The sequence below is a fragment of the Vigna radiata genome, unplaced genomic scaffold, assembly GCF_000741045.1.
Source record: "Vigna radiata var. radiata cultivar VC1973A unplaced genomic scaffold, Vradiata_ver6 scaffold_146, whole genome shotgun sequence".
NCBI classification, from domain to species: Eukaryota; Viridiplantae; Streptophyta; class Magnoliopsida; order Fabales; family Fabaceae; genus Vigna; species Vigna radiata.
In genome coordinates, this window is record NW_014542469.1 from 653484 (window position 1) to 681048 (window position 27565).

At 36.8% G+C, this 27565-nt stretch overlaps 1 protein-coding gene across 5 annotated transcripts; it reads right to left on the reverse strand.

Annotated features, from left to right (window-relative positions):
• Window positions 1-841: 841 nt before the first annotated feature.
• LOC106780118 (regulation of nuclear pre-mRNA domain-containing protein 1A) lies at window positions 842-19801 on the reverse strand. 5 transcript variants are annotated; one of them, XM_014668360.2, is made up of 10 exons: window positions 19556-19801; window positions 19241-19341; window positions 18043-18138; window positions 16277-16408; window positions 15580-15827; window positions 13949-14065; window positions 13702-13846; window positions 12611-12750; window positions 12497-12532; window positions 842-2048 (listed from the first exon to the last, which is right to left on the reverse strand). In XM_014668360.2, the coding sequence occupies exons 4-10, from the start codon at window positions 16350-16352 to the stop codon at window positions 1266-1268; spliced, it is 1545 nt and encodes a 514-aa protein (XP_014523846.1). In that variant the 5' UTR covers window positions 16353-16408; window positions 18043-18138; window positions 19241-19341; window positions 19556-19801; the 3' UTR covers window positions 842-1265. The 5 variants fall into 5 exon arrangements, with proteins under 5 accessions (XP_014523846.1, XP_014523843.1, XP_014523845.1 ...); XM_014668357.2 differs by lacking the exon at window positions 19241-19341; XM_014668359.2 differs by lacking the exon at window positions 19241-19341 and having other exon boundaries at window positions 18043-18148.
• Window positions 19802-27565: the final 7764 nt, after the last annotated feature.

Here is a 27565-nt window from a genome sequence, read left to right on the forward strand (position 1 = left end):
ATAGAAGTAATGTTAAAGAAGAAAGCAAGGAACCAAGAGGTAGATAGAGAAGAAAAAAGAAGATACAAATCAGCACTAACTAATAAAAGAATAAAAATAATTAATGATTCTCTTATTTTAAAATAAAATTATTATTTATTGAATAAAGTTGTTAAACTATTAAATATCATTTTTAAAATCAATAAAAATTAATAATCACTTATAATAATTTAATTAAATTTTATATTTAAATATAATTTTACAACTAATTTAATAGAAATATATTAGTATTAAAAAAAATTGTAGGCCTCTTTTTAGGAAGTGTAACGATGAGTTATACTTGGTTGAATTGAATGTAACAAGATGTTACCCTGAGCAATTGTATTTTAGTTAAATATAGAAACCATAAATATAGAAACCAAAATGATAAAAGTAGAAAGTTAGAAGGACAATAATAGGTAGATAGATGAGGGAGGCCAAGTATAAGGAATCAAATGGGTGAGAGATTTTCCTGCCTACTGAACTCACCTAATCTAAAGTTTATAATTTGCATTTTGATCATGACATCTCCAATCATAACTAATTTGTCTCATTCATTTACAATTCATACATATTATTGTTTATCTTTTAAAAAAATATTAAAGTATGCATACATAGACTTGATTACATTTTGATACAAAATTGGATATGAAAAAGAAATTACATTTTAAGAACTTTTCTAGCCATCATACACTTTATAAAGAATAAAATAATCTATAGCAAAATTAATATCATAACATAACCATGTTTTACAGGGAATTTCCAAAAGTAAATATTAAAGAAAATCTTGTCAAGTAAAAAAGGTTTTTTTTAGAATTGATCGGTTCCTCAGTGCACAATTCTATAAAATCCATAAAATACAAACACAAGGTCTGTACAGATAACAGCCCATCAGCGGAGATGCAGATGTTAAGAAGATATGCCAGCTGACTAACTGATTCACCAGCAACGACATGTCTACAGCCCTCCAAAACCACACATCTAATTAAGCCATTAGGCAATAAAAATGCTGTTTTACAAAAAACAAAACCCTACTCAATAAAAGTACAAAACCGTTATCCTCGGTGGACCACAATAAATTGTTTTAACTTGAGGAAATTAGTACCAGCTCAACAACTAAAGGTTACAGAGCATTTACTATCTGCACATCTGATTGTGGGAAGAATCAGATTCCCATACCAAGGTTATGGGTGGAGGAGCCATGAAAGCTTTTCAAAGCAACCTTACCTCCATAACGACCGGGAATCTTATTGTCGAGATATTGGGGCCATAGGCATTGATGAGGGCTGGTTATAGTAATTTCCATCTGAACCCTGAAAACCTTGATATGTACCCATTGGAGGAGGGGTAAAAGTGGAAGCACCGACACCAGGATAGGCTGTCATTGTCGGCTGTTGTGTCATTCCATAGCTGTATGCCATACTACTAATAGATCCAGCAGTCTGCATGAACTGTGGCACTGGGTACTGTGACATTGGTGGTGGTGGCGGTGGTGGCAATGGAGGAGGTGATGATGAGGGTGGAGGTGGTGGTTCATTGGGAGTAGATTGCTGGTTGGTTGTAGGAGCATTGTGTTGAATAGAATCAGGTAGAGAAAAGGGAGGAAGTGGTTGTTGAGGATTCTGAGATGGCATAAAAGATGGTTGGTCATTCTCGAGCTTGGTCCTCTTCTCCGAGTGATAATCGGCTGCTGACTGATTGCCTATGACACCTTCTGATGCTAGGGAGGACAGCACATATGATAGCATCTGCGCGGAGGATGTTGAAGCGGTCAATTTTGCTGCCACTGCTGCAGCTGCAGACTTGCGTGGATCTTCCTCAATGTGTCCAGATTTCTGAGAAAATGACGCTTGTGGGGTGTACATCAATGGAGCAGATTGCTCCCCTTCACTAGAAATAATACTAAAACTTGCAGATGACATGGAGGTTTGAATTTCCTTTGAGCTCTGTTCAGCTAACGACTGAATGTTATTGCCATTAAGTAACTGTTGGCAGTTGTTGGACGCCCGATCTGACCGAACATTTGCAGCCTAAAATGTACAAGCATCACAAATATAAGGAATACCTTGCTTAAATAAGAGTAACATGTCAATACATATTACATGAATGAAAGTAATTTATCCCTAGTTGACAATGGTCAAATAAAATCTATTTAACAGCAGCAACCAGGTTAACAGTACAGATAAAAACATTATAATAAAAGCCATTCAACTTTAAAAACAATACTTGTACCCATCCAAAATATAAATACAACTGTAAAAATGGTCAATTTAGGCACAATATATAAAATGAGTGAGAGGGATCTTTCAAGTCCTCGAGAATTATTTTACAGTTTCAATCTCAAGTTGGTATCAGAACAGCTTTTCTGAGTTCCTACTCTGTTTTTGTTGTCGCTAGTGGCCAATGACCACTCCCACCCGCAGCCTTAAAAATTCCATCTTTTCTGAAATACCTCAATGACTAGTCCTGCTCTCCTAATAATATCAAATATTTCCAGTGCCTTTTTAGTTGTTTCCCATCATCTGTCGTTATCTACCACCGCCCATCGTGCACCGCCATTTGTCGCTACAGTTTAGTCTAGGGACCAAAGGATATGGATCGTCTCCTCGAGCGACAGTTAACCTCCCCAGTGTCAAGGGCTAGTTCTCATCCAAGTATTATCCAATGAAGTTAGGGGTTTTATGTGCTTAGAGGAGCACGACCCATCCCTGGTGGTCGCTGCCTCATTCTCCTCCACACATGCCATCACGAATAACCACGCACGACTTCTCTCTGATTAGCTTCTGGCACGAGTGACAAACACGCCACCTTCTCGGTGTCGGAATCACATCGCGCCACTACCATTCGTCTTGCCAGACCAAAAGAAAACTTTATTTCAGCATTGTACCTCTGTTTCAGCATTGTTCCTTAGCCTCCTTTCATAATGAGTGTTTAGCTTTGCATATTATAGCAGCTATGGATTTCCTGATGACTTGTGTCATTTATTTACAAGTCTCCAAGGAGATTTGGTGCTATCAACTGATTAACACCGAGGAATTTCAACACCAAAGTCATGGGTTGAAGGTTGGTCATGGCATGAGGGGGAGTCTATTTCTGGCAAGACTCAGAATCTTAGTCAAACACTTTCACCACCCCTTATCATATGTTTTTGGATGCTTTTATGAATAAAGTAGATTATTATGATCTTCCATCTTCACGATTTTTTGTCGAAAGTCATTTCTGTCGTTCACAGTGAGGGGGAGTATGTTTCCAACCACTGCAATATGTTTCCAGCCACTGCAATATGTTTCCAGCCACAATAGGCCCCATCAATCAATGATGGCAGTTCCTGCAGTTTTGTCCTTTCAACCACTGCAAGCCCCATCACCCCATCAACCAGTGATGATAGTTTTGTCGCTTCCAGCCACTACAGGCCCCACCAGTCAATGATGACAATTTAGTCCCTATGGTTTGTCGTTGTCTACCACTGTTGGCTGTAATCCACTTTTAATGGAAATCTCCTTTATCAAAGTCATCATAGTTGAAGTTTTGTGGTTGTCCACTAATGTCCAATATTATTCTCCATATGCTATCCCCGGACCATTGTCATCAGTTTACTGCACACTCTTGAAGACAAGTCCTATATTTCAAGAGGAATCTCTTTGGCTATGCTAGATTGTGAGTCCAATTTGGTTTATAGATGTTAGAATCATTACATATAGGTATCACCATTTAGGCTAGTCTGCAGAATGATTAATGAGTTGTACCTAGTTTTGTACCTAGTAGTCTAGTGCAGACTCTTAGTGTTCCATGTACTCTTGTGTTTTCATTATAAATAGAAGATAAGGAGAGGGATCATCAAACCCTCCAGAATATATTTTTATCAGTCTTAAATCTCAAGTTGGCATCAGAGCAGGTTTCATCCTGCTCTGCTTTCCGTCCTGGGTTGTCCACCAGCACTATCGCATCTGTTTGGTGCCATTTGCTGTTGTTCGCGGCTGTTTTGCCACTATCTGCAGCTGTCAACTGCAGTTTGGAGCTCTTCAACTTGGTTTTCTGCCATCTTGCATCTGTCTGTTGCTGTCCACCGCTGTCCGCCGTCGTTCGCTGCCGTCCGCCGCCATCGTCGTCACTATTCCGTCCGGCGACCACTAGATCTGGTTCGCCTCTTCACACGACGGCCTACCCTAGTTTGATTCTCCTCCACACTCCGACACGCGCCACCCTCTGCCCGCCAGAAAGTCACCGCAACACCTCCATAGTTGTCGCCTGAGCCTCCTCTCTCTGTTTTGCCCCTCAAAACCGTGCTTCAGTGAAGTCCAAAAGCTCCCCTTGATGAAAACCCTAAGAAACCCTCTAGGGTTTTCTGGTTCCTCCTCTCTCACGGTTCCTTCTTTGTGTTTTTTATCCAGAATGCTGTTTAGAAGTGTCATTTCCTTCTCTGGAAGTCCCCCGATTACTTCCAAAAAGCTAAACGAAAAAATTATCTATCTTGGTCTACAGCTGTGGAAATGTGGTTCCTCGGTCAAGGCCATTATGACCACCTTGAGCAGGATGGAAGCCAAGTTCCTTCTCTGAACAATGGAAACAGGCAGACTTCCAGTTGTGTGCCCTATTATGGCAGTCTGTGGAACCACGACTTTCGATATCTCTTAGAGCCTTCAAAACATGTCAATCATTTTGGAAGAAAGCTCAAAGCATTTATGCTAATGATATTCAACGTCTCTATGATACAGCAAACAAGCTTGCAAGTCTCAAAATGACAGACCATGATATGGTCTCCTTCATGATTGAAACCCAAGCAACTTTGGAAGAGTTGAGAATGTTCTTGGAAGTGGAATCTTCAGAAGACATCAAGAAGAAGCTTGACAAGTATTATATGGTGATGATCATCCGTGCTTTGCATCCAGATTTGAATCACATCAGAGATCAACTTCTGACAAGCCATGAGGTCCCTTCCTTGGAAGCCTTGACCACACGTCTTCTTGTGTCCTAGTGCCTCAATCTCAAGAAGCTCATGAAACAATGGAACCATTTGTCATGGTTGCCACACGAGGAAGAGGAGGACGTGGCACTAGAGGAGGAGGACGTGGAGGTCGGGGACGTCCACAGTGCACTTACTGTAAGAGGGTGGGTCACACCCAAGAAAACTGCTACTCCTTGCATGGCTTTCCTTCAAAAACAGCCAATATCTCTAAGGCTGACACTGCCACTTCCAACTCCAAGTTCACTGAGGATGAGTATCAAGAGTATCTGCGATTAAAGTCTAACAGCTTGGCACAATCATCTCAGTCTCCAAGTACGACCACAGCTTGCATTTCTCAATCCATGGAGGTCCAAATTCATGGGTAATTGACTCGGGTGCTTCTGATCACATCTTTGGTAATACCTCATTGTTCTCAACCCTTTCCTTCCATGAAAAACCCCATTTCATTACCCTTGCAAATGGCTCTGAAACTTGTTCAAAGGGAGTCGGTCAAGTCTACCTGTCTTCCTCTCTCACTCTGAAATCTGTTCTTTTTGTTTATAATTGTCCATTCAATTTAATTTCCTTAAGCCAGTTAACCAAAATGTTACTGTTAGAAGTGGACTTTAAGCCTAACTCAACCCCACAAAACCGGCTTGTAGGGTGAGGTTTGCACCCACTTATATACACTTAAATGGCCTCATCTCTAGTCGATGTGGGACTTCCAACACACCCCCTCACGTCGAGGTATATACATCTCGAGCGTGGGATTAGACTTTTTAATGGGTGGTCCGATAGCGGCCCGATAGCGGGTGGATCAATATGCCCAACGACAACAGAAATCGCTAGGATGGGCTCCAGTCATGGCTCTGATACCATGTTAGAAGTGGACTTTAAGCCTAACTCAACCCCACAAAACCGGCTTGTAAGATGAGGTTTGCACCCACTTATATACACTTAAATGGCCTCATCTCTAGTCGATGTGGGACTTCCAACAGTTACATTATTCAATAACCTTTGATTCAAAATCTTTTGTTATAGAGGAGTGTGGCTCGGGAAGACAGATTGGAGAAGGATATGAAGTTGAAGGTCTATACCATTTTAGATCTCGTCCACGGGTATCCTGTGTTGTAGCTCTTCCCCCTAAAGTGTTACATGATCAGTTTGGTCATCCTCAATTGTTGAAGTTAAAAAAGATGTGTCCTGAACTTAGTAGTCTTCAGACTTTAGAATGTGAGTCTTGTCAACTAGGAAAACATGTTAGATTTGTCTTTCCTAAAAGGTCTCAATCAATGTGTACTTCTAGTTTTTCTATTATTCATTCTGATGTCTGGGGACATAGTCACGTCTCTTCTTTTGGTTTTAGGTATTTTGTTACATTTATTGATGAGTACTCTAGATGTACTTGGGTTTATCTAATGAAAGATCGCTCTAAATTTTACCCATCTTCACATCTTTTTTGAATGAAATCAAGAACCAATTTGGTCAAGTAATTAAAATCTTAAGAAGTGATAATGCTAAAGAGTATTTCTCATCCTTTTTTTTTGCAATCCTTAGCTCCCATGGTATTTTGCATCAGTCCACTTGTCCTCATACACCCCAGCAAAATGGTATAACCGAAAGAAAAAATAGACACTTGGTTGAAACTGCTCGTACCCTTTTGCTTGGTGCTTATATTCCTATTCATCACTGAGGGGATGCCATCTTAACTACATGTTTTCTTATTAATAGAATGCCTTCCTCCTCTCTTAATAATAAAGTCCCTCTCTCCGTTCTCTTTCCCAATGATCCTCTCTTTCACACCCCTCCTCGAGTTTTTGGTTGTGTTTGTTTTATTCACGACATGTCTCCAAGGCTAGACAAGCTCTCTGCTCGTGCAACCAAATGTGTCTTTTTGGGATATTCTCGACTTCAAAAAGGGTACCGGTGTTACTCTCCTGAAACCTGGAAGTACTACATGTCTGCCAACGTCACATTCTTTGAACAGACACCTTTCTTCTCTCCATTTATTCAAGATGTTCACATCCTCCAACAGGTCCATCCTCTTCCAGTGGTTGAGTCCAATTTCTCCAATGTCCCTGTCAATTCAAGTCATGCTCAAGGTCCTCCCAAACCTTCCTCTCCAGATATTGATCTCTCTCGACACAATACCCTCATGGGCAATCCTCTTCCAGAAAATGGTGGATCTCCTTCATATTCTTCTCCATCACCGCCTCCTGCCATGCCTCCTTGTGAAGATGATTCTGGTTGGCCCATTACTCTCAGAATAGGTACTCGTTCCACTCGCAACCCTCATCCCATTTATAATTTTGCCGCCCTCTTTTTATTCCCTTTTATCCTCAATGTCTTTTGTGGTTATACCCAAAAATGTGAAAGAAGCACTTGATCATCCTGGATGGCGACAAGCCATGATTGCAGAAATGCAGGCTCTTGACCACAGTAATACTTGGGAGCTTGTGTCACTTCCCCGGGCAAAAAGGCCGTTGGTTGTCGGTGGGTATATGCAGTTAAAGTCGGCCCTAATGGTGACATTGATAGGCTCAAAGCTTGGTTAGTTGCAAAGGGGTACACTTAGGCTTATGGCCTCGATTATTGTGATACCTTTTCTCATGTGGCCAAGATGACTACCATTCATCTTTTCTTCGCGATGGCAGCAATTCGTCATTGGACACTTCATCAATTAGATATCAAAAATGCCTTCCTCCATGGTAATCTTGAGGAAGAAGTTTATATGGAGCAACCTCCTAGGTTTGTTGCTCAGGGGGAGTCTGGTGTGGTTTGCAAATTGCACCAACCTTTGTATGGGCTCAAGCAATCACCATGTGCTTGGTTTGGAAAATTCAACTCCATTGTTCAAAAAATTTGGGCTAAAACGCAGTAAAGCAGACCATTCGGTTTTTTACTGTCATTCTTCTCTTGGGAAATGTGTTTACTTAATAGTATATGTTGATGATATAGTCATTACAGAAAATGATAATGCTGGAATATCTCAATTGAAGGAGAACTTGTGTAGACATTTCCAAACCAAAAATCTTGGAAGCCTCATATACTTCTTAGGCATTGAAGTAGCTCAGTCAAAAGATGGAGTTGTAATCTCCCAAAGGAAGTATGCCCTGGATATTTTGCGAGAAACAGACATGATTGATTGTAGACCGGTTGACAATCCTATGGACCCAAATCAAAAATTAACAACCAAAGGTGAGTTATTTTGTGACCCGGAGAGATATAGGAGACTTGTTGCAAAACTATTTTATCTCACTATTACAAGGTCGGATCTATCTTTTGTTGTTGGAGTGGTTAATCAGTACATGCAAGCTCCATGTGTTGGCCATTGGAATGCTATCATTCGAATCCTAAGGTATGTAAAGAAGGCTACCGGGCAAGGGCTGTTATATGAAGAGAAAGGAAGCTTTCAGGTATCAGGATATTGTGATGCTGATTGGGCAGGTTCTCTTATTGATAGACAATCTACTACTGGATATTGTGTTTTCCTTGGAGGAAACATTATCTCATGGAAAAGTAAAAAACAAAATGTAGTAGCTCGATCAACAGCTGAAGCTGAATATAGGGCAATGGCATCACTAACATGTGAACTTATATGGGTGAAGCAGTTCCTTCAAGAGCTTAACTTCTACGACATCCAGAGTATGAAGATGTATTGTGATAACCAAGTTACCCTTCACATTCATCAAATCCAGTGTTTCACGAGAGAACTAAACATATAGAGATTGATTGTCATTTTGTTCGGGAAAAGTTATTGTCAAAAGAAATATGTACTGAGTTTGTTGGATCAAATGACCAACTCGCATATGTGTTGACTAAGTCATTAAGGGGACCTCGAATTGAGTTTATTTGTTCCAAGCTTGGTACATACAATCTGTATGCTCCTGCTTGAGGGGAGTGTTAGAATCATTACATATGGGCATCATCATTTAGGCTAGTCTGCAAAATGATTAATGAGTTGTACCTAGTAGTCTAGTGCAGACTTTTGGTGTTCCATGTACTCTTGTGTTTTCATTATAAATAGAAGATAAGGAAAGGGATCATTAAGCCCTCAAGAATATATTATTATCATTCTTAAATCTCAAGTATAGACATTCTCTCTCGATGGTCTAAAGCATATTTGCATCTTGTTTTAAGTCGAAGTTTCTAAGTTCATAAGGAGATCTCAAATTGAGTTTATCTATTTCAAGCTTGGTACATACAATTTGTACGTTCCAGCTTGAGGGAGAGCGTTACAACTTAAGGGAGAGTGTTAGAATATTTATCCTATTTATCATTGTTAGAATATTTACCCTATTTATCATTGTTATAATATTTACCCTATTTATCATCATCATATTGTGTTTATTTATCATCATTATATTGTGTCTAAAGTCATCCTATTCATCATCATTATATTGTGTCTAAAGTGACCTTATTTATCATCATTATATTGTGCCTAGGGTTACTCTATTTATTATGTACTTTTTATCAAAACTTTCTTACATATAGAATGAGAGTGAGAGTGAGAGGGATCTTTCATGCCCTCGAGAATTATTTTATAGTTTCAATCTCAAGTTATATATATATATATATATATATATATATATATATGCACAAAGATAATTAAAAATGAAATATAACTGAAAGGCAAAAATAATTAAAGACAGCCAACCATACAGTTAACTTAACAATAATAACTAGAGATGTCAAATAGTCTTGTCTGTGAGCAAACAAATAAATTAGTGCTGACTACACGATACCTATGTCAAGCCAATGAACCATTTTGCTCCACTTAGAAAAATAAAAAAGTATTTTAATTAAAATAAATAAAAATAAGACATCTATTTTTTAAAATTTAAGAGATTGATGAAATTAATTTAAATTTTAGATACAATGATTTGATATATAAATATAAATTATAATACATAATGTCTGAATAAGATAATATTACCTTCATTTTTAAAAATATAATTACTATTTTCTAAGACATGTCAAGTCACAAGCCTACGAGTCAGCCTAGTCTAACCCATTCAGGCCATGAGATAAATTGGGCTAGCCAAAATGTGGCAGCTGGAAAAAAATATCAGTTGCTATCTACGATGGGTGGTTTAACTGGAATGGCAGCATAATAGTCCCTAAAGAACTTGACTAGGATATGTTCCCATATATTAGGAAGTGAATATATCCTTAACTCAGATCACAAAATCATCTTATAAGGTAAAGATATAGTCATTACAAGGAATGCTGCTAGAACATTAAAGAAACACTTACGTAAACATTTTCAAATCAAAGACCTTAGAATGGAAGTATCATACTTCTAGGCTATTGAAGTATCACAGTCAAAAGATGGTGTTGTAATCTCTCAAAGAAAATATGTTGTACATATCCTAAAAGAGACAAGTATGATTGATTGTAGACTAGTGGATAGTCTATGGAACCAAATCAGAAATTAATGGTACAACAAGTTGAATCTTTCTCTGATCCAGAAAGATATACAAGACTGGCTAGGAAATTTGTTTATCTTATTATTATTAGACCTGATTTGTCTTTTGCAGTTAGAGTTGTTAGTACATGTAGAGTCTCCGTGTATTGATTATCGGAATGCTATCATCCATGTCCTAAGATACCTTAAAAAGGCTCTAGAATAAGGTCTACTAGATGACGATAAAGGAAATACCCAAATCTTTGAGTACTCTGATATTGATTCGGTTAGGTATTCTAATGTTGATTCGTTTGGATCCCCTATTGCCATAGGCTTTAGCAAAGAATAGTACTTTCCTTTGGAAGATATTATTTATTGGAAAAGCAAGAAACAAAATATAGTTGCCCAATCAATGGATGAAGTTGAATATAGGACAATCATGTCTCGTACTAAACAACTTGTATGAGTGAAACAATTCCTTCAAATATTAAACTTTCATGATATTCAGCAAATGAAGATATATTGTGATAACCAAGTTGCTCTCCACATTATTTCCAACCCCATGTTCCATAAGAAGACTAAACACACAGAAGTTGACAATCATTTTATTCGGGAAATGTTGTCCACGAAAATTTGTCCCAAGTTTATCAAATTCAATGATCAACTTGAAAAAATGCAGTAACAAAATCCTTAAAAGGACCTCTAATTGAATTTATTTGCTATTAACTTAGTACATACAATTTATATGCTCTACTTGAGGGGGAGTGATAGAATAGGTTTTAAATACAGAATAGGTCTTAAATGGTTTTTATTATTGTACCTGTCTTTGTACCTAGGACTCTAGTGCTATCTTTAGATCTTTACTCTTCCCTCTACTCATTGTATCAGACTCTATCAATATAAATAGGAGAACATATGAGAGGTGATACAAGCTCTCTCAAACATATTGTCTCTTTTTATTTATATCATGCAGGCCTAATCAAATTATTCAGAACTTGGCATAAGTGGCTTATCAACTTATGTTACCCAAATTAATTGTTTATAGAGTGCATCATGTATTTCCTGTTTCACCTCAAGAAGGCAATTTATGATTATTAATTTTCTCCTGAATTATCTCTGGATTTGAAGATTGAGGAAATCATGTCCTGAGAAGATGCTATCGTTGAGGGACAATTTCAAAAAGAGGGACAACATACAATGAAGTGATTAATTCAAAATGAAGAGAATGTCAGCAGCTACATGAGAAGAAATCGTTGCAGAAAGTTCAGTTACCAGATTTTAGGCTTGAGGTCAAGGCTTTAACTGAAGGGGGAAGTAATGATAGAATACTGAATATGGACCCACGTGCTGCCGCCAGATCAGAAGATGATGTATTAGTGGGCTTTAAGCATGACAAGCCCATATTTTTGGAGAGTTTATGAGTGTAGGAAAAAGTAATTCTTTGGTTGCAGTTAGTTAAAATATGTCCATACATTTGTTCTGTTAGGACTCGAGTGATTAGGCAAGGAGAAAATATCTCTTCTTTTGAGAGCATTCCACTGGATTTCATTGTATGAGAGCTCAGTTTCTTATTCCTATTCAATATCATTGAGTGATTAAGAGAATGAGGGAGGGCTGATCACATAACTTTTCTGTTAGTACCCAAGTGATTAGGCAAGGAGAAAATATCTCCTCTTAGGAGCATTCCTCTGGCTTTCATTGTATGAGAGCTCAGTTTCTTATTGCTATTCAATATCATTGCATTTCTTTTTCAGCAGTTTCAACTCTGTTCTATCACTCCCACATTAATAGTTGTCGAAACCAAATTCTAAACCTCAGTAGTTGGGAGCCATTTTCCAACAGAATAAACAAGAAGGGTAGATAAAAAAAATTGAAAACAGGAATCCTTTGAAAGATTAAACAATAGAACCAACAAAAAGAAAGGACACGGTTCTTTCCATTTTTATACTTTATTCAATGTCTTCACAGAGATGTTGCTCGTAACCACTGTCTTTCAGATAAATGACAATGCAATTTTTTGGAAACATCATTGACTAAAATATTTGCCAGTCTTTGCCAACTTAGTCATATTATACAGAAAGAAAGAAACTATGCAAGTACTAATTGAATTTGGACAAGTTCCAAACCTGAATCTGGCTACGGACTTGACCCAGCTTGAATTCCTGGGAACAAAAGCATGTCAGAAGTATATACTACAAGTTGTTTTCATCAATTTTATAAAGAGAAAGTCTCAAAAGAACCTGATCTTCAAGAGCTTCTCTCAAGTGAGACACAAGACTAGTCCTTGATGACTCTATGGCCGTTAACTGCTCAATGCAGTCCTTCAGTACAGAATTATGCCCCTGGAGCTCATCTACCAGTGCCGATCCACCAAATTGCCCTACGTTGGTTGAATAGCAAACAATACATAGCAAATCAACAAGCATTCCTACTTAATTAACACTTTAACTAAAAAATACTGGGTAAATTGCAATTTTGGTCCCCCTATCTACTTTCCACTATTTTAGCCCTCAGATTTTAGAAAGTTTGTAATGTCAAATCCTGAATTTTGCCTATATGTATTTCTTCTTCTCTTTTTACACTTTAGTTTATTATATTATTTCATGATAGTTCCTTAAATGAATGTTAGGTCGGGGATTCAATTGAACCAAAACAAAATATAAAACCTAGTCCTGATTAACTTACAATTGTATAATGGCAAATATAGCAAAGGATAAGGTTTCTACTGTAATAGTTGTAACTAGTGTTATCGATATTGGATAATAGAAAATATCAGAGACCCAAAAACCCTTTATGAAAATATATCAGAAGCTATAATGGGTTATGGCAGAAGCATTGGGGACAATATGTGTGTGTATATCTATATGAATGTGTGTGTGTATATATATATATATATATACATATATATATATATAATATATATATATATATATATATATAATATATACATACATACATACATATATATATATATATATATATATATATATACACACACACACACACATATATATATATATATGACGGTTTTAGTGCTTGCAGCCACAACACGGCAGTGGCGAGGCAGGTTTTTCCTGGTGGTCCAAGGCGACCACATTTTGGATAATGGATAGCTATTGCGGAACGGTATGGCACAAAAGGCAAGGAAGGAAACCCTATTGAGGCAGCATCGGCGTGGATAGGAAGACTCTTCAGCTAGGGTAACCGCGCAGGTTAAAAAACAATAGTTTATACACTAACAAAGTGAGACCACTTATATATGAATCACAAATTAACTATTAAAGTCAATTAAATAGACAAACAATTACAAGTAAATGACAAATTGACATACCTGAAACTATTTCTTTATCTGCTTTATCAAGACAGTTAATGGCATTCCTGCATTTGCTCAATATGGCGTCTTCATCTTTTTGCCCTCCATAAACAACATGGAAAGCTGAAACTATTTTCTCCAATGCATTCCCTGCAGATGGCCTCTGCAATGGATAAGAATACAGCATAAGAATGCAATCAGCACGCAGAGCATATTAACAAAGTACGTGTACCAAATCCTCTGCATCAAGACAAATTATTACCACCTTCATGTTTGTAGGCTTCACATCTCGACTAGTGTTTTCCACATTCCTCCCAACAAACTCTTCCTTGAGAATTTGACCACGAGAACCAAAGACTTTCCTCTCTTCCCATATAACAATCTGCATAAAAGGAGAAAGGATGTCATTTGGAGATTTCGCCCTATTGTTTATTCTATCATGAATACTTCAACTACAACGTGAAGAAAAAAAAAAGAAAAACAAGTTACATATTTGCTTATTGATCAATTATAAGAGACGAGGGCACACCAAGATTCTAGCATTCCTCAAGTAAATGCCAATGCACCATTAAAGTAACACTGAATGATAAGGTTCTTGTAAGAGAAACCCACTCTCAACACACTCACACACAGTAATCAACAGTAAGTGTATAGTGAAAAGAATAGTATGAATTGTATTATCTCAACTGTCATGTACAAACACAGCTCTAGGGAGCCTAATCCCCCTCCCAGGACAATGTGTCCTGCTACTATCAACAAAGAATATACTCAACAACATCACCCTTTCCCCCAACTCTGCCTTATATACAAGGTTACCCACTCTGTTCGGTCTAACTGCTAAACAGTTAGACAATTAATGTTTCTTCCTTCTAGTATACACTTTCCACTCTCTAACACTGAACCTTAGAACCAGCCCATAATGTCATGCCAAGTTGAATCAGAAAACACATGTAGAATAACAACCATAAATATAGCAGAATCAAATATCATGTCCATTTAGCAAATATTAGACAAATGTCCATAAATGTCAAAGCACAGAATACACACTCCAGGTAGAATAAGAGAGAAAAGTTTTACTATAGTTGTTGAATAATGATTATCTTGTTGTATAACTTTAATAAAGCTCGTTTGTTATACCTAGTATACAACGGGCAGTAGTGCTTATTCAGAGTTGCAGTGTCAATTACTCAGATTCATATATAAATATATCAATAAACACCAACATGTATGAGAACACGCTGTTTTTCAGTCTAAAACCTTCAACTTGGTATCAAAGCAGGTACAATTCCACTGTGCAGTCCTCACTCGACAGAGGGTGCCAACTGTGGGAAACAGCTACTGCTGCCACTAGAACCCTTATTTTTACCAACAATTAATATATTATAATTTGATCTTATCTCTAACTAATATGAGATTTCCAACAAATATCTTCACATTTGAGGTCTAGACATCTCAAGCGTAAGACTAGATATTTTTGGTAGAAATTTTTGGATGGTTTGACAATGCCTTGATAGCAAGTGACACGGTAACCTCACTAGGATAGGATCCTTATTTCTATAGTTATATCAGAGCCTTAATTATGGTAATACTTTCTCTCTATTAGCCAAGATCACCATTGTTCATCTTTTACTTGCTATGGCTATCATTTGCCGCTGGCCTCACCATTGTTCAGCTTTTACATTGTATTCACCCAATAATAGAGTAGGCACGTACAAAATATTGGGATAAACAATAACCAAACTTGTTCATTCTTTTATATAGAACGATCTAAGTGTTTCTTTTAACTCAACTAACAAAAATACTACAGCATAAGTTACTATGTATTATTATGCAGAAAAAAAAGAAGTCAAAATGCATGTATCACATTTTTTAACTAAGAATGAATAATTGAAGTACCAGTCGAAGTGCCGCATTCCTAGCAAAATCATCTCCATTTTGAATCACGTCTCGAAGAGCATCTGGAAGAACCTTCCAGAATTCACCTACAAATTCAGAACCTTTTCGCCTGCTGTTCTGTAAAATATCATTTGCGAGATACAGAAATGCTAATCTCTTCTCACGTGGAGAACCATGAAATTGCCTATCCCATGTTTCAACAACCTGTTTGGCTTTGTTCATATGAAAAATACACCAATGTGACAAAGCTTAACCATGTTAAGGATCATATCCAAGCAGCAGCATATAGTGATGCAACAAATACAAAAAAGAAGAGAAAAGATTGCATGAATATGTGAAAGTGTAAGAGTGAACGTGTGAGAGAGTGAGAAACAAATAATGGTCACATTGTTTTACTAGTACAAATAGAATCCCATATACAGTTCTGCATTTAAAAGAGAGGGCTTAATCATTGCAATAAACCAAGAAGGAGACAGGAGGGGGACTAGAAACCAGTTAAAGGAGTATTACAGCCCTGTCAACATTCCACGGCTCATGTTTCAACTTCCAAAGAAAGTAAAGTTCCAATTCTGGGCAATAGGTGATGTTAGACAATAAAGCATGGCTGCACGAACTCAAAACATTGGAAACAGACAACTGCTTAAACAATACAATACTGAACATACATCTTAGACCATAAAATGATCTTGAAGGATACTCTCTATGCTTGCTTGTGAACCATTCAGCTTGGCTAGTTTTTCAACTAAAATCTGTGGATTAAATGTGCTACCCATCTTTCCAATTAGAGTCTGGACAACTAATCAACTAGAATATGAACCTGGATGAAAACCTTCAAATAAGAAACAAAGGAAACACCAAGATTAGGATACAACCAATGCCTGCCAAAAAAAAATAACAAATGATATATAAAAGATATAGATTTTTTATATTGATAAACAAGTACATGCTCACCTGTTGCAGAAAACACATGTTAAGCAAATTAGATGAGGTAATCCATCATAATAAAATACCCAAGCTAAATGTACTTGAAATAGTTACAAATTCCTAACAAATTTATCTTTCCAAAATAAAAAACCATTCACATCAAATGCCTAGACCATAATTGCCTTGTTCACATTACACCAGACCGACAAGTGTATAGCTGACTTTCCTAAATAAGTGGCGCATGAGGAATATAGTAGGTTGCTATTTAGGTTTGTGGTAAGTTTTAACATATTAATTGGAACACTGCTAATATAAAAGTAATCCATGAAAGTTAAAATTTAATAAAAAATAATATCAAAATACATATATATTTCTTACATTTTATCTAAAATCCAAAGATGTATTTATGTTACATGTATACACAATGTCCTTTCAGTTCTAAATTGAAAATTACTATTCATAATGCCCACACACATGCCCACATACATTCATCAGATTATATTCATCAGTTTTAACAATGATGCCTACACACACGCATGCATATGATCATCAGTTTTAATCATAACCATGGCAACAAGCTCCAATAACCAAAAATATAAATGACAGTCCTGCAACTGGTAATTCCACCACAGAGAATCACTTAATGTCGATGCAACCATCCACTAACAGTTCACTAATATCTGCAATTACCCCTCCCCTCACATATTTCTACTCCAGACAACAGAAGCCCTGCTATTTTAGTACTAAATGAAAAGATCAACATTAACGCCAGCCAGAATGGCAATGCCTGATAGGTATTCAGACCTAATACGAATAAACCCACAGAATCTTGGAGTCTTTATTAGAACAACACCAAAGGATTCCACCAATGAGGAAGAACCAAACACGACACACTCCTCTGGTCTTTCGAGAGGAACATACTCTCCTCACCTATCTCTTCACAGAAATACCAGGAATGACAAATTGAAATGAAAACATGACGTAAACAAGAAAGAACTACTCAGATCCCTACTTGTTAAGCAATATGTACAGAGTTAACACACATCAGAGCCAAGAATTCAAAATGCTTGTTTCGAGCTGGACCTACAATTTAGATCATTTATAAAATATAAAAATATGGGAAAATATTTTTCCCAGTCATACTCGAGGATTCTGATATGTCAAAGCAGAACAGACCAACATGTGCCATTATTTTGAAATTTACATATACCTGTCTAAACATGTGTCGATAAAAGCGTAAATGCACATATTAGAAAATATTAATAAGTAGTTAAGAACTTACAATAGTAAATGATTTATTTATGTGGCACATTCTACATGGATAAAATGCACCATCCAAGACAAGTGAGAAGTATCATGGGCTTAGGCAAACAAGACTGAATTTTAGGATTATAAATAAACTAACTAATAGATTTGCAGACCCTACGTGTAATGTTTTAAAAGATGGATAGACATAAACACTTACGCCATTAATAAATAGAGATGTATAAATGTTTTAAATTGCAGCTACCATCTCAGTTGCAGGTGCGTTGTGATTACCTAAATTGTGATTGGTGCAGCCACAATTGCAGTAGTGATGCAGTTGCAGAGATCTCCAAAACCATTATACTGTGTTTGTAGACCGTAATTTAAAACCTTGACAAAACTAAGGTGAAATTAGGAATTTTTTAGTTTAAAATAAATCACAAAAACAAAAAGAAACAGTTTGTTGTCAAAGTAAAATTAGCATAGAAATCTACCAAACAGGCCTGTAAAACAAAGAGAGAAAAGTCTAGGTAACCAAAGTCACAAGACCTGGCAAACAAACAAAAATCTAGGTAACCAGAGCCATGAGACTAAGCAAACAAATGAAATATGCTTAACAAGATCAAACCGTTTAATATCTAATCAATTGGCCGATCAGTTCTTGCTTTAATTATAAACTTGCAATGAAAAATAAAATTTTGATACAAAGATTTGACGCTGTTAAATTGTGCCTTGATTAAATGAAAGCTGATATGGCCATTTATATACAATCAGATAGAGAAAAATAAATATAAGTACAGATGTAACCAGAGGACAGGACAGCAACACATCTGGAGACGTAACCACAGAGACGCACATGCTTGCCCATCTTAATGAAATCAAATTACAAGCATGGATGCACACATGGAAAACATGCACACAAGGAAAGAATACCAGCACACATGGACACATGCAATAGTAAATGCAACAGACACACATACTTGCCAGTATTGATGATGTCAAATCACAAGCATAGATGCGCACATTGAGCAATATTAACGACACCAAAGCACATAAAGGAAAAAAATGGATTTAAAACACACAAGTAAACACAATTAGTACTTAGATTCAAAAGATTAACCACATCCAGATGTAACCCTAATTATTCACTTCAGCACATTAAGTTTCGTTACAGGCTGAAATAAAGTTCATTGATGACAATAATTATGTAACAAAAATATAGGGACACGTATGTAAGTGTTGTTATAGCTATGACACACAATCACGAGTGCTTAGAATTCAGACCACACACAACAAGAATATGACCACATTAGCACACACGTCGGTGCTTACGGTTTAGGGTTATACCCTCACACATGCAAGAGTGATATTGATATGACCACAAGCCATGGACTGAAATTGAATATGACATGAACAAAAACAGTTTTTTGAAGGACTTTTGTAAAGGTCCACAGGATTGTATATTCTAAATTCGAACCAAACCATTCGATACCTCCATTATACACGAATTCATCACCAAATATCTCTCCTCGACCCACAAGAGCCAAAAAGGGTACAGGAACGCATAAAAATCCTCCTTTGTCCAGTGATTAACTAATCGATTAACAAAAATTACACATATAAGAATGTAAAAACACATTAAAATAAAAACCACATCATATTCCTAATCGATAGAAACCCCAATCAATTGCCGCATACCAGAAGAGAGAAGGCGAACAAAGAAAGAGCGCAAACACTTTTAAGAAAACAAAAACAAAAATCAGAACTGAAGAATGAATTCCGATTCCCAAAAGCGACTCATACATACAAAGCAGTAGGAAGGACGAATGCGGTTAAAGAGAATCAGCGAATGAAGCAACCAAGGAGGATTTGCACAGTGCTGAGATTCTCCGGTTACAGAAAGAACAGTATTTTGCGAACGAAACTATTGTTTCAGTTGCAGCGAGCTGTAGCGAGGTTTTAGTTCCGTTTTTCGGTTTGGGATTCTGCGGTCGTGGGTTTTATACGGCAGCAAAAGGCATCCACAATACAATGTTTACACGAGAAAGAAACAAACTAAAGCCTCCTGTCTCTGGAGGGTACATTTGGTTTATGTTCCCCGAATTACCCTTGCCCTTCCTCCAAAATTAATCAAATTATCTGCTCCAACGGCGTCGTTTCTGTAAAAGCCTCGAGTTCTTATGCAACTCTTTTTCGGTCTTAACGGTAATTCAACAAAAACCCTGTACCAGCAAGCTATGCTTTGTTAGTCTTGAACAAATATTGTTTGATAAACCTAAATTGTTTTACATTTCACATTATTTTTATTTATTTTTTACTTTTCTTTTTTCTTAAAATTTATAAAAATTTACAATTTTATGATTATATTTTCCTTATATTTATAAAAGCGTCTCATGCTATCATTGTGAATGAAACTTTAATCATTTAATTTTTTCCAAATAATTTCCAACAAACTGAGTTAAAGGAGAAACTGAAAATGAGAAAAACAATCTATTTCTCTTAAAAAAAATATTTTTGAAGAAAGAAATTAAGCAAATATCTTAATAGTAATATTAAAAACATATATATTGATATATAGAAATATTGGTAACACAAATAGCAGTTTTCGTAATGTCATGGCACCCAAAGAAAAAAGATTGTTTTACATGCTACATGTATAATTGAGATCTAATTCTCTTTATCTTGTGCTTGACAGGGAATTTTAAAATTTCTAAGAAATTTAAATATGTATAACTGACTTCTAATTCTTGTGTAGGAAATTTTAAAATTTTTAAGAAATTGAAATTTTTGAATTTGAATGACATTATTTTAAATTGTTTTATTTTTCAAATGTTTTTGTTTAGATGAGACATATTAAATTTAATGAATTTTAACTTTCTTTTAATAAAATATTTCCATTATCACTAAATTTAAAAAACTATTTAAATATTATATAATTATTGAAAACTAAAAAAATATCATTATTGGTCTTCTTTTGGAGTTGATTTTAATTAATGTTTTTCTTTCTAAATCTCTTGAATTTTTTACTTAATATTTGTAAAACTTTGTCTGACAAGATCATAACGGCTCAGAAACAGTTTTTTTCATGTGTCATTTTATACCAAATTACACCCTTTAAGATTTAGAATGAGCTTAGAATCAAGTAAAACCTAATAAATGAGTCAGTCGAGAGTCAAAAGCTGCTTTTATCGATATTATGCTTGTTTTTCATTGTTTTGAAGCTATTTTGACGAAAGTGAAGATGGAGACTGAAGATGAAGGTCTTAGACTCAAGACATAAGAAGAAAATTGAAGAAAAGAAGAGTCTAGGAACCGCCCGGCGGCAAAATTGCACCGTTGGGTGGTCCAAAGCGAGGAGGAGGCACCTAGCGTGGACACCGGGCAGATTTGCGATTAGAGGCAAACCGTCGGGCGGTGGCCCCCTGCCGCGGGGCGGTGGCCCCCTGCCGCCGGGTGGTGGCGCGATTAGGGGCAAACCGCCGGGCAGCATAAGTGTGCCGCCGGGCGGTTGTTCGCTGGGCCTGGGCCTGTTTTCTATGACGCTCCTCAGCTATAAATAGCCCTGTTACGATTTCATTCTCATTCTTTTGACAGAAGAGGACGGCCAGACCTAATTTTCACTCTCTAGAGAGGATCTCTTGGATGCTTAGGCTCATTTTCATCTTATCTAGGGTTTGCTTTTCCATTCTTCCATTATTTTCATCTAGGTTCACCATGACGATGGTGAAGTAAACCCTTTTGTTGTTGGGGGAAACAATGTAATCTTTTGAAACTCTCTTTTATTGAAACTCTTGTTTATTTATATGATTCTTCATATGCTTTGATTATCAATTGTTGGGTTCTCATCTGCGCTTAATGCTTTTATCGTTTAACTCTTTCGATAACTGTTGTTTGTCTCTATTGATACGGGAAAGTACAGTACTGTCATGAACTGGTGAAAAATTCCTTGATTAAGCAATACCAACCTAGGGATAGGGGGTAGGACGATCAATTGTTTTTGCTTATGTTCTTAATGCATTATTAATTGCTAGGGGAGGCTAAGGATAGCAAGCCGGTAATTAGTAATAGGCTCTTTTCGTCGAGGGATCGGGTTAAGGGTAGGCCAAGAAAGTTTGCATAACAATTAGATAATCAAGCACATTAAACAAGAGGAGTAGATAAGGGGGAGTGAATAAGATGAAATTGTCAACCCCCAACAACTTCATTCATCCATAGTCTTTTTCGTCAATTGAATCAAATACATTGCATGTTTATTTTCTGTCTTTGCATCCACAACAATTAATCTCTTAATACAAGTCTTACGATTTTGATTCACACGAACGATCCTTTCGAGTCTCTTGGGAAGAACGATATCGGGCATTACCGATTATATTACTTGCACGATCTGGTACACTTGCCAGTGAGTCAACAAGTTTTTGGCGTTGTTGCCGGGGACTCGAGGTTATTTCTAGTAGTGTGAATTGATTGAATTCGACTTGATTTTTCATGTTTGTTTTTATTCTAATAAATGTTCTCTAGGGTTTTGTGCCTAATGTTTGCAGAATGCAGTACGGATAAGGATTTGATTATATGGGCACTCAATCCTACCAAAATAATTTCAATCACTGGTGGGAACCTCACTCATACATGGATCAAAGTCAATATGGACAAACTGTTGAGCCTCATTTTATGCCTATACAAAGAAGAGTAGAATCTGATGAACTTTTTCAAAGGATTATGAACTTTGAACCATACCATGTCAAAGGCATAAAGGAGGATATTAAGAATGATGAATTCTTCCCACAAGACATGTATACAAGACTTTCTTCTCATATAAGCATGGAGAAGAGGGAACATTATCAGTGGCAGCAACAATGCTCTTCACCAATAGAAACATGGGAGTATGATCAACAACTTTATCAACAAACCGCTGATGTAACGAAACAAGTCAAAAGCTTGAATGAAAAGTTCGACAAATTTCTAGAAAGGTGTGATGCTAAGAGATATGAAGTTACCTTCAGGAAGTTGGAGACACAAATTGATGAGGTTGTTGATAAAGAGGAGGTGGAAAGAGAAGTGGAAAAGATAGAAGAGGAGAAAATAGGGGAAGATGAAGCAGAAAGGTTGAGTGAGGGAGAGAAAGATGAGGAGAAAGAAAAAGCAGTGGTTGAGAAAAAAAGAAAAAAATAAGAAAATAAGAAAAAAGAAAAAAAGATAGTGGAAGAAGGAGAAGGTTGAGAAAAAGAGGAAGAGAGGAAAGAAGAAAAGATCACATGAAAAACCTCTTCCTTATACAAAGAAAAATCATAGGAAGGGAAAGAAGTTCAAGTTGGCGATCTTCAAGAGATTGGAGATTAAAGTTCCTATGGTTGAAACATGGATGCGTGTGCTTGGTATTCTCAACTTCATGAAGAAATTCAGCAGGAAGAAGAAAAAGAAAAGAATATCAAGCAAGAGGATTGTCAACACCTACTGATGGGTGTTTGTTGGGGTCATCCTAACTGTTGTAAAGTATTTGTATTTCTATTTTTAGTTTAGGTTTGTTTCCTTTTTAAAGTTGTAAATATTTGAATTTTTGGAACAATTTTTGGGTGGCATCTACTAGGGGATGCTAAATTTTATGGCATTACTGAAGAACACAGGAAGGTACACCTACTGATGGGTGTTGGAAGGATTTGCACTTACTGACAAGTGCTAAACAGGTTTGGGTCAGGCTCGTGACGTTAAACAAGCTCTACTAGGAGGCAACCTAGATTCTCTCTCTTACCTTTGCATTTAAATTCTTAGAATAGGTTGAATTTTATTTTTCAGTGTGTATGCTTGGCTTGAATACTTTTTCTGAAGATGTTTGACTGAATGATTTGCATGATGAGCCTATTTGATAAGGATTTGATGTGGATGAGAATTGAGTTGCAATGCATGTTGATATTATGTGAAACAGATGGGTGATGACTTATGATTGTGGTTATGATGATAGACAGGGTGTATGAATGAATATTGTGTGAGAAAGCATGTTGTGTGAGGTATTGAGCTCCAGAGTTTTCATTGTTGTATGTATTGTTCACAGGAAAGCATGAATGATATTGCCTTAATCTGGATGATTGATTGAATTGCATGTGAATGTCATATGATCAAGGCCATTTTTGAAAACCATTTTCTAGCCAAATTTTTACCGAAAGTGTTTGAAAATATTCTACCCTTTTTGAACCTTAGCCTTAAACAGGATGTGAACCCTTGTCTTGAGATTCTTTACCTTGAGTTGGGATGAGCTTGATTGTATGTGATCAAAAGGTTTAAGTTTGGGGTTACATGGGGGAAATTGAAAGGCAATTGAAAAGCATTGAGCTCAAAAGTTGTGAAAGAAAATTACATGAGAAAAAGAAAAGAAAAGAAGAAAAAGCATGAAGATGAGCTCAATGAAAAAGAAAAGGAAAAAAGTGGGGAATAAGTGAGATTGGTGAGGAAGAGAGTTGTACTTAAATGTTGAATATTATGGTAGCTCTCTTAACTCAAGGATTTTGCATTCCAGAAAAAACCAATTTTTCTTGTTAGCCCAGCCTCATTACAAGTCTTAGAAAAGTCCTTTTGATGACATTTGCATGTAAGAATTTTGGTTGTTCTAGATGAATGGCAATTTTGTTTCATGTGACTTGTGAATGATAGAGTGTTGAAGTGTTACCCTAAACACTTGAGTGATTGAGTGAAACACTTGCTTGGTCAGAATTGTTGAAATTCATTATTGCATCTTTGCTTAGTGGATTGATCATTCGTAATGTGTAACATCGGTTGAATAACTTGTGAACTGGACTGAATTGAAAACATGTATGTATCTTGATTTTATTCCACTAAAGATCTGAAGTTAAGTAGTTCTTGTCATGTACTTTAGGAGTGTTGAACCATTGGATGAAATAGTAGAAAGCCAAGCTTTGTTTTGATTTTTGTTTTGTTTTGTTTGCTTGAGGACAAGCAAAGTTCTAAGTTTGGGGTTGTGATAACGTTGAGAAACAGTTATTTTCATGTGTCATTTTAGACCAAATTACACCCTTTAAGACTTAGAATGAGCTTAGAATCAAGTAAAACCCAATAAATGAGTCAGTCGAGAGTCAAAAGCTGCTTTTAGCGATATTATGCTTGTTTTGCATTGTTTTGAAGCTATTTTGACGAAAGTGAAGATGGAGACTGAAGATGAAGGTCTTAGACTCTAGACAGAAGAAGAAAAATGAAGAAAAGAAGAGTCTAGGAACCGCCCGACAGCAAAATTGCACCGTTGGGGGGTCTAGAGCGAGGAGGAGGCACCTGGCGTGGACGCTGGGTAGATTTGCGATTAGAGGCAAACCGCCGGGCGGTGGCCCCCTGCCGTCGGGCAGTGGCGCGATTAGGGGCAAACCGCTGGGCGGCATAAGTGTGCCGCCGGGCGGTTGTCCACTGGGCCTGGGCCTATTTTTTGTGACGCTCCTCAGCTATAAATAGCCCTGTTACGATTTCATTCTCATTCTTTTGACAGAAGAGGGCGGCCAGACCTAATTTTCACTCTCTAGAGAGGATCTCTTGGATGCTTAGGCTCCTTTTCATCTTATCTAAGGTTTGCTTTTCCATTTTTCCATTATTTTCATCTAGGTTCAACATGACGATGGTGAACTAAACCCTTTTGTTGTTGGGGGAAACAATGTAATCTTTTGAAACTCTCTTTTATTGAAACTCTTGTTTATTTATATGATTCTTCATATGCTTTGATTATCAATTGTTGGGTTCTCATCTACGCTTAATGCTTTTATCGTTTAACTCGTTCGATAACTGTTGTTTGTCTCTATTGGTACGAGAACGTACAGTACTGTCATGAACTGGTGAGAAATTCCTTGATTGAGCAATACCAACCTAGGGATAGGGGGTAGGACGATCAATTGTTTTTGCTTCTGTTCTTAATGCGTTATTAATTGCTAGGGGAGGCTAGGGATAACAAGCCGGTAATTAGTAATAGGCTCTTTTCGCCGAGGGATCGGGTTAAGGGTAGGCCAAGAAAGTTTGCATAACAATTAGATAATCAAGAACATTAAACAAGAGGAGTAGATAAGGGGGAGTGAATAAGATGAAATTGTCAACCCCCAATAACTCCATTCATCCATAGTCTTTTTCGTCAATTGAATCAAATACATTGCATGCTTATTTTCTGTCTTTGCATCCACAACAATTAATCTTTTTCTACAAGTCTTACGATTTTGATTAACACGAATGATCCTTTCGAGTCTCTTGGGAAGAACGATATCGAGCATTACCGATTATATTACTTGCACGATCTGGTACACTTTCCAGTGAGTCAACACAAGATCATTACACCATGATAGGATCATGTAAAGTTAGATTAAGTTTGTCCATGTCAAAGTTAGAGTAATATAGAATTTGACTTCTACAAATGAGTAGATAAGTCAAACAAGCATACAAGTAGAGAAAAAGCATTAGACAACTTAGAAGCTTTAGAAAAAGTTAACACAATACATTAGACGAGTCAATGCAAAAGACACACAAAGAATACTATATAAGTATCTATCAAACAAGAAGCCAACGAGATATTGAGGAGTCAACGCTAGCACACAAAGGTATTACACAAGTATCTATGCCAGACAAGATAAAATCATCAAAGGAGTCAAAGTTAACTTAGGAAGCTTAACACCGTAGACAAGTACTTCCATTAGAGGACTTAATTGGAAGGATGACTAAATGAGTCAAAAGTCAAAGGACTTAACAAGAAAATCAAGTTTAGAATGACAGGAAAAAATTATATTTAATCATAAGGTAATTAATATCAATTGCAAATTGATCAAACAAATTTGAATGTTGAAGTTGGTGATCAAGATGATTAAGAAAATTATGCAGCAAGTCTCAATATATTTGAAGATATTGTGATTGAAGACATAATATGGAAACGAAGGATAATGGAAGATATTGTTGAAGATATATTTGAAGAATGTATGTAATGTTAAATGCATATCAAATTATCCAGATAAGGAAGTATTTTGATTTCCTCTCTAATTGATTATTCTAAAATATTGTCATATGAATATCAATCAATCATGAGACTAGAAATACACTCTACAGATTAAAGACTACGAGAGAATATATTAAATGCTTTCATCCTTTCTTGAATGAGCTTCACCTTCTCTGTGGTCTGTTGTATAAGTTCTGGCCCCGTTAACACTACTTCTCCATCTTGGAACCAACACAAGGGTGTTGTGCAATGTCTTCCATACAAGGCCTCAAATGGAGTCATACCTATACTGGCCTGATAACTGTTATTATAAGTGAACTCTACCAATGACAACACCTCATCCCATACTCCCAAATTATCCAATATACATGTCCTCAACAAGTCCTCTAATGACTGAATCGTTCTCTCCGACTGACCATCTATCTGGAGATGATAAGCGGAGCTCATCTGCAACCTGCTTCTCATCTCACTCTAAAGTGTTTGCCAAAACCTAGAAGTAAACCTCGAGTCTCTATATGATGCAATGCTCAAAGGCACTCCATGTAACCTCACTATCTCCTTAACATACAGCTTCGCCATAGACATTCTCAAGTCGATTGCCAAAAAGTGAGCACTCTTGGTCAATCTGTCCACTATTACCCATATAGCATCATGTCTCCGAACAGTGTGTGGTAAATGGGTAACAAAGTCCATGGCTATGCTATCCCATTTCCACTCCGGAATTTCCAATGGTTGCAACAAACCCCCAGGCCTCTGATGCTCCACTTTAGCCTTCTGACAAGTTAAGCAGGAAGCCACAAACTAAGTTACATCTTTCTTTATTCCTGACCACCAGAACGACTTCTTGAGATCTTG

Bases quoted from the DNA above. Each gene is read 5' to 3' on its own strand.
- LOC106780118 (XM_014668363.2), bottom strand. From the start codon at position 16,352: ATGGGTAGCACATTTAATCCACAGATTTTAGTTGAAAAACTAGCCAAG. The intron at 13,847-13,948 runs GTGGTAATAATT...TATCCATTGCAG, and splicing joins TGAAGCCTACAAACATGAAG to AGGCCATCTGCAGGGAATGC. The intron at 12,533-12,610 runs GTTCTTTTGAGA...TTTTGTTCCCAG, and splicing joins GAGAAGCTCTTGAAGATCAG to GAATTCAAGCTGGGTCAAGT.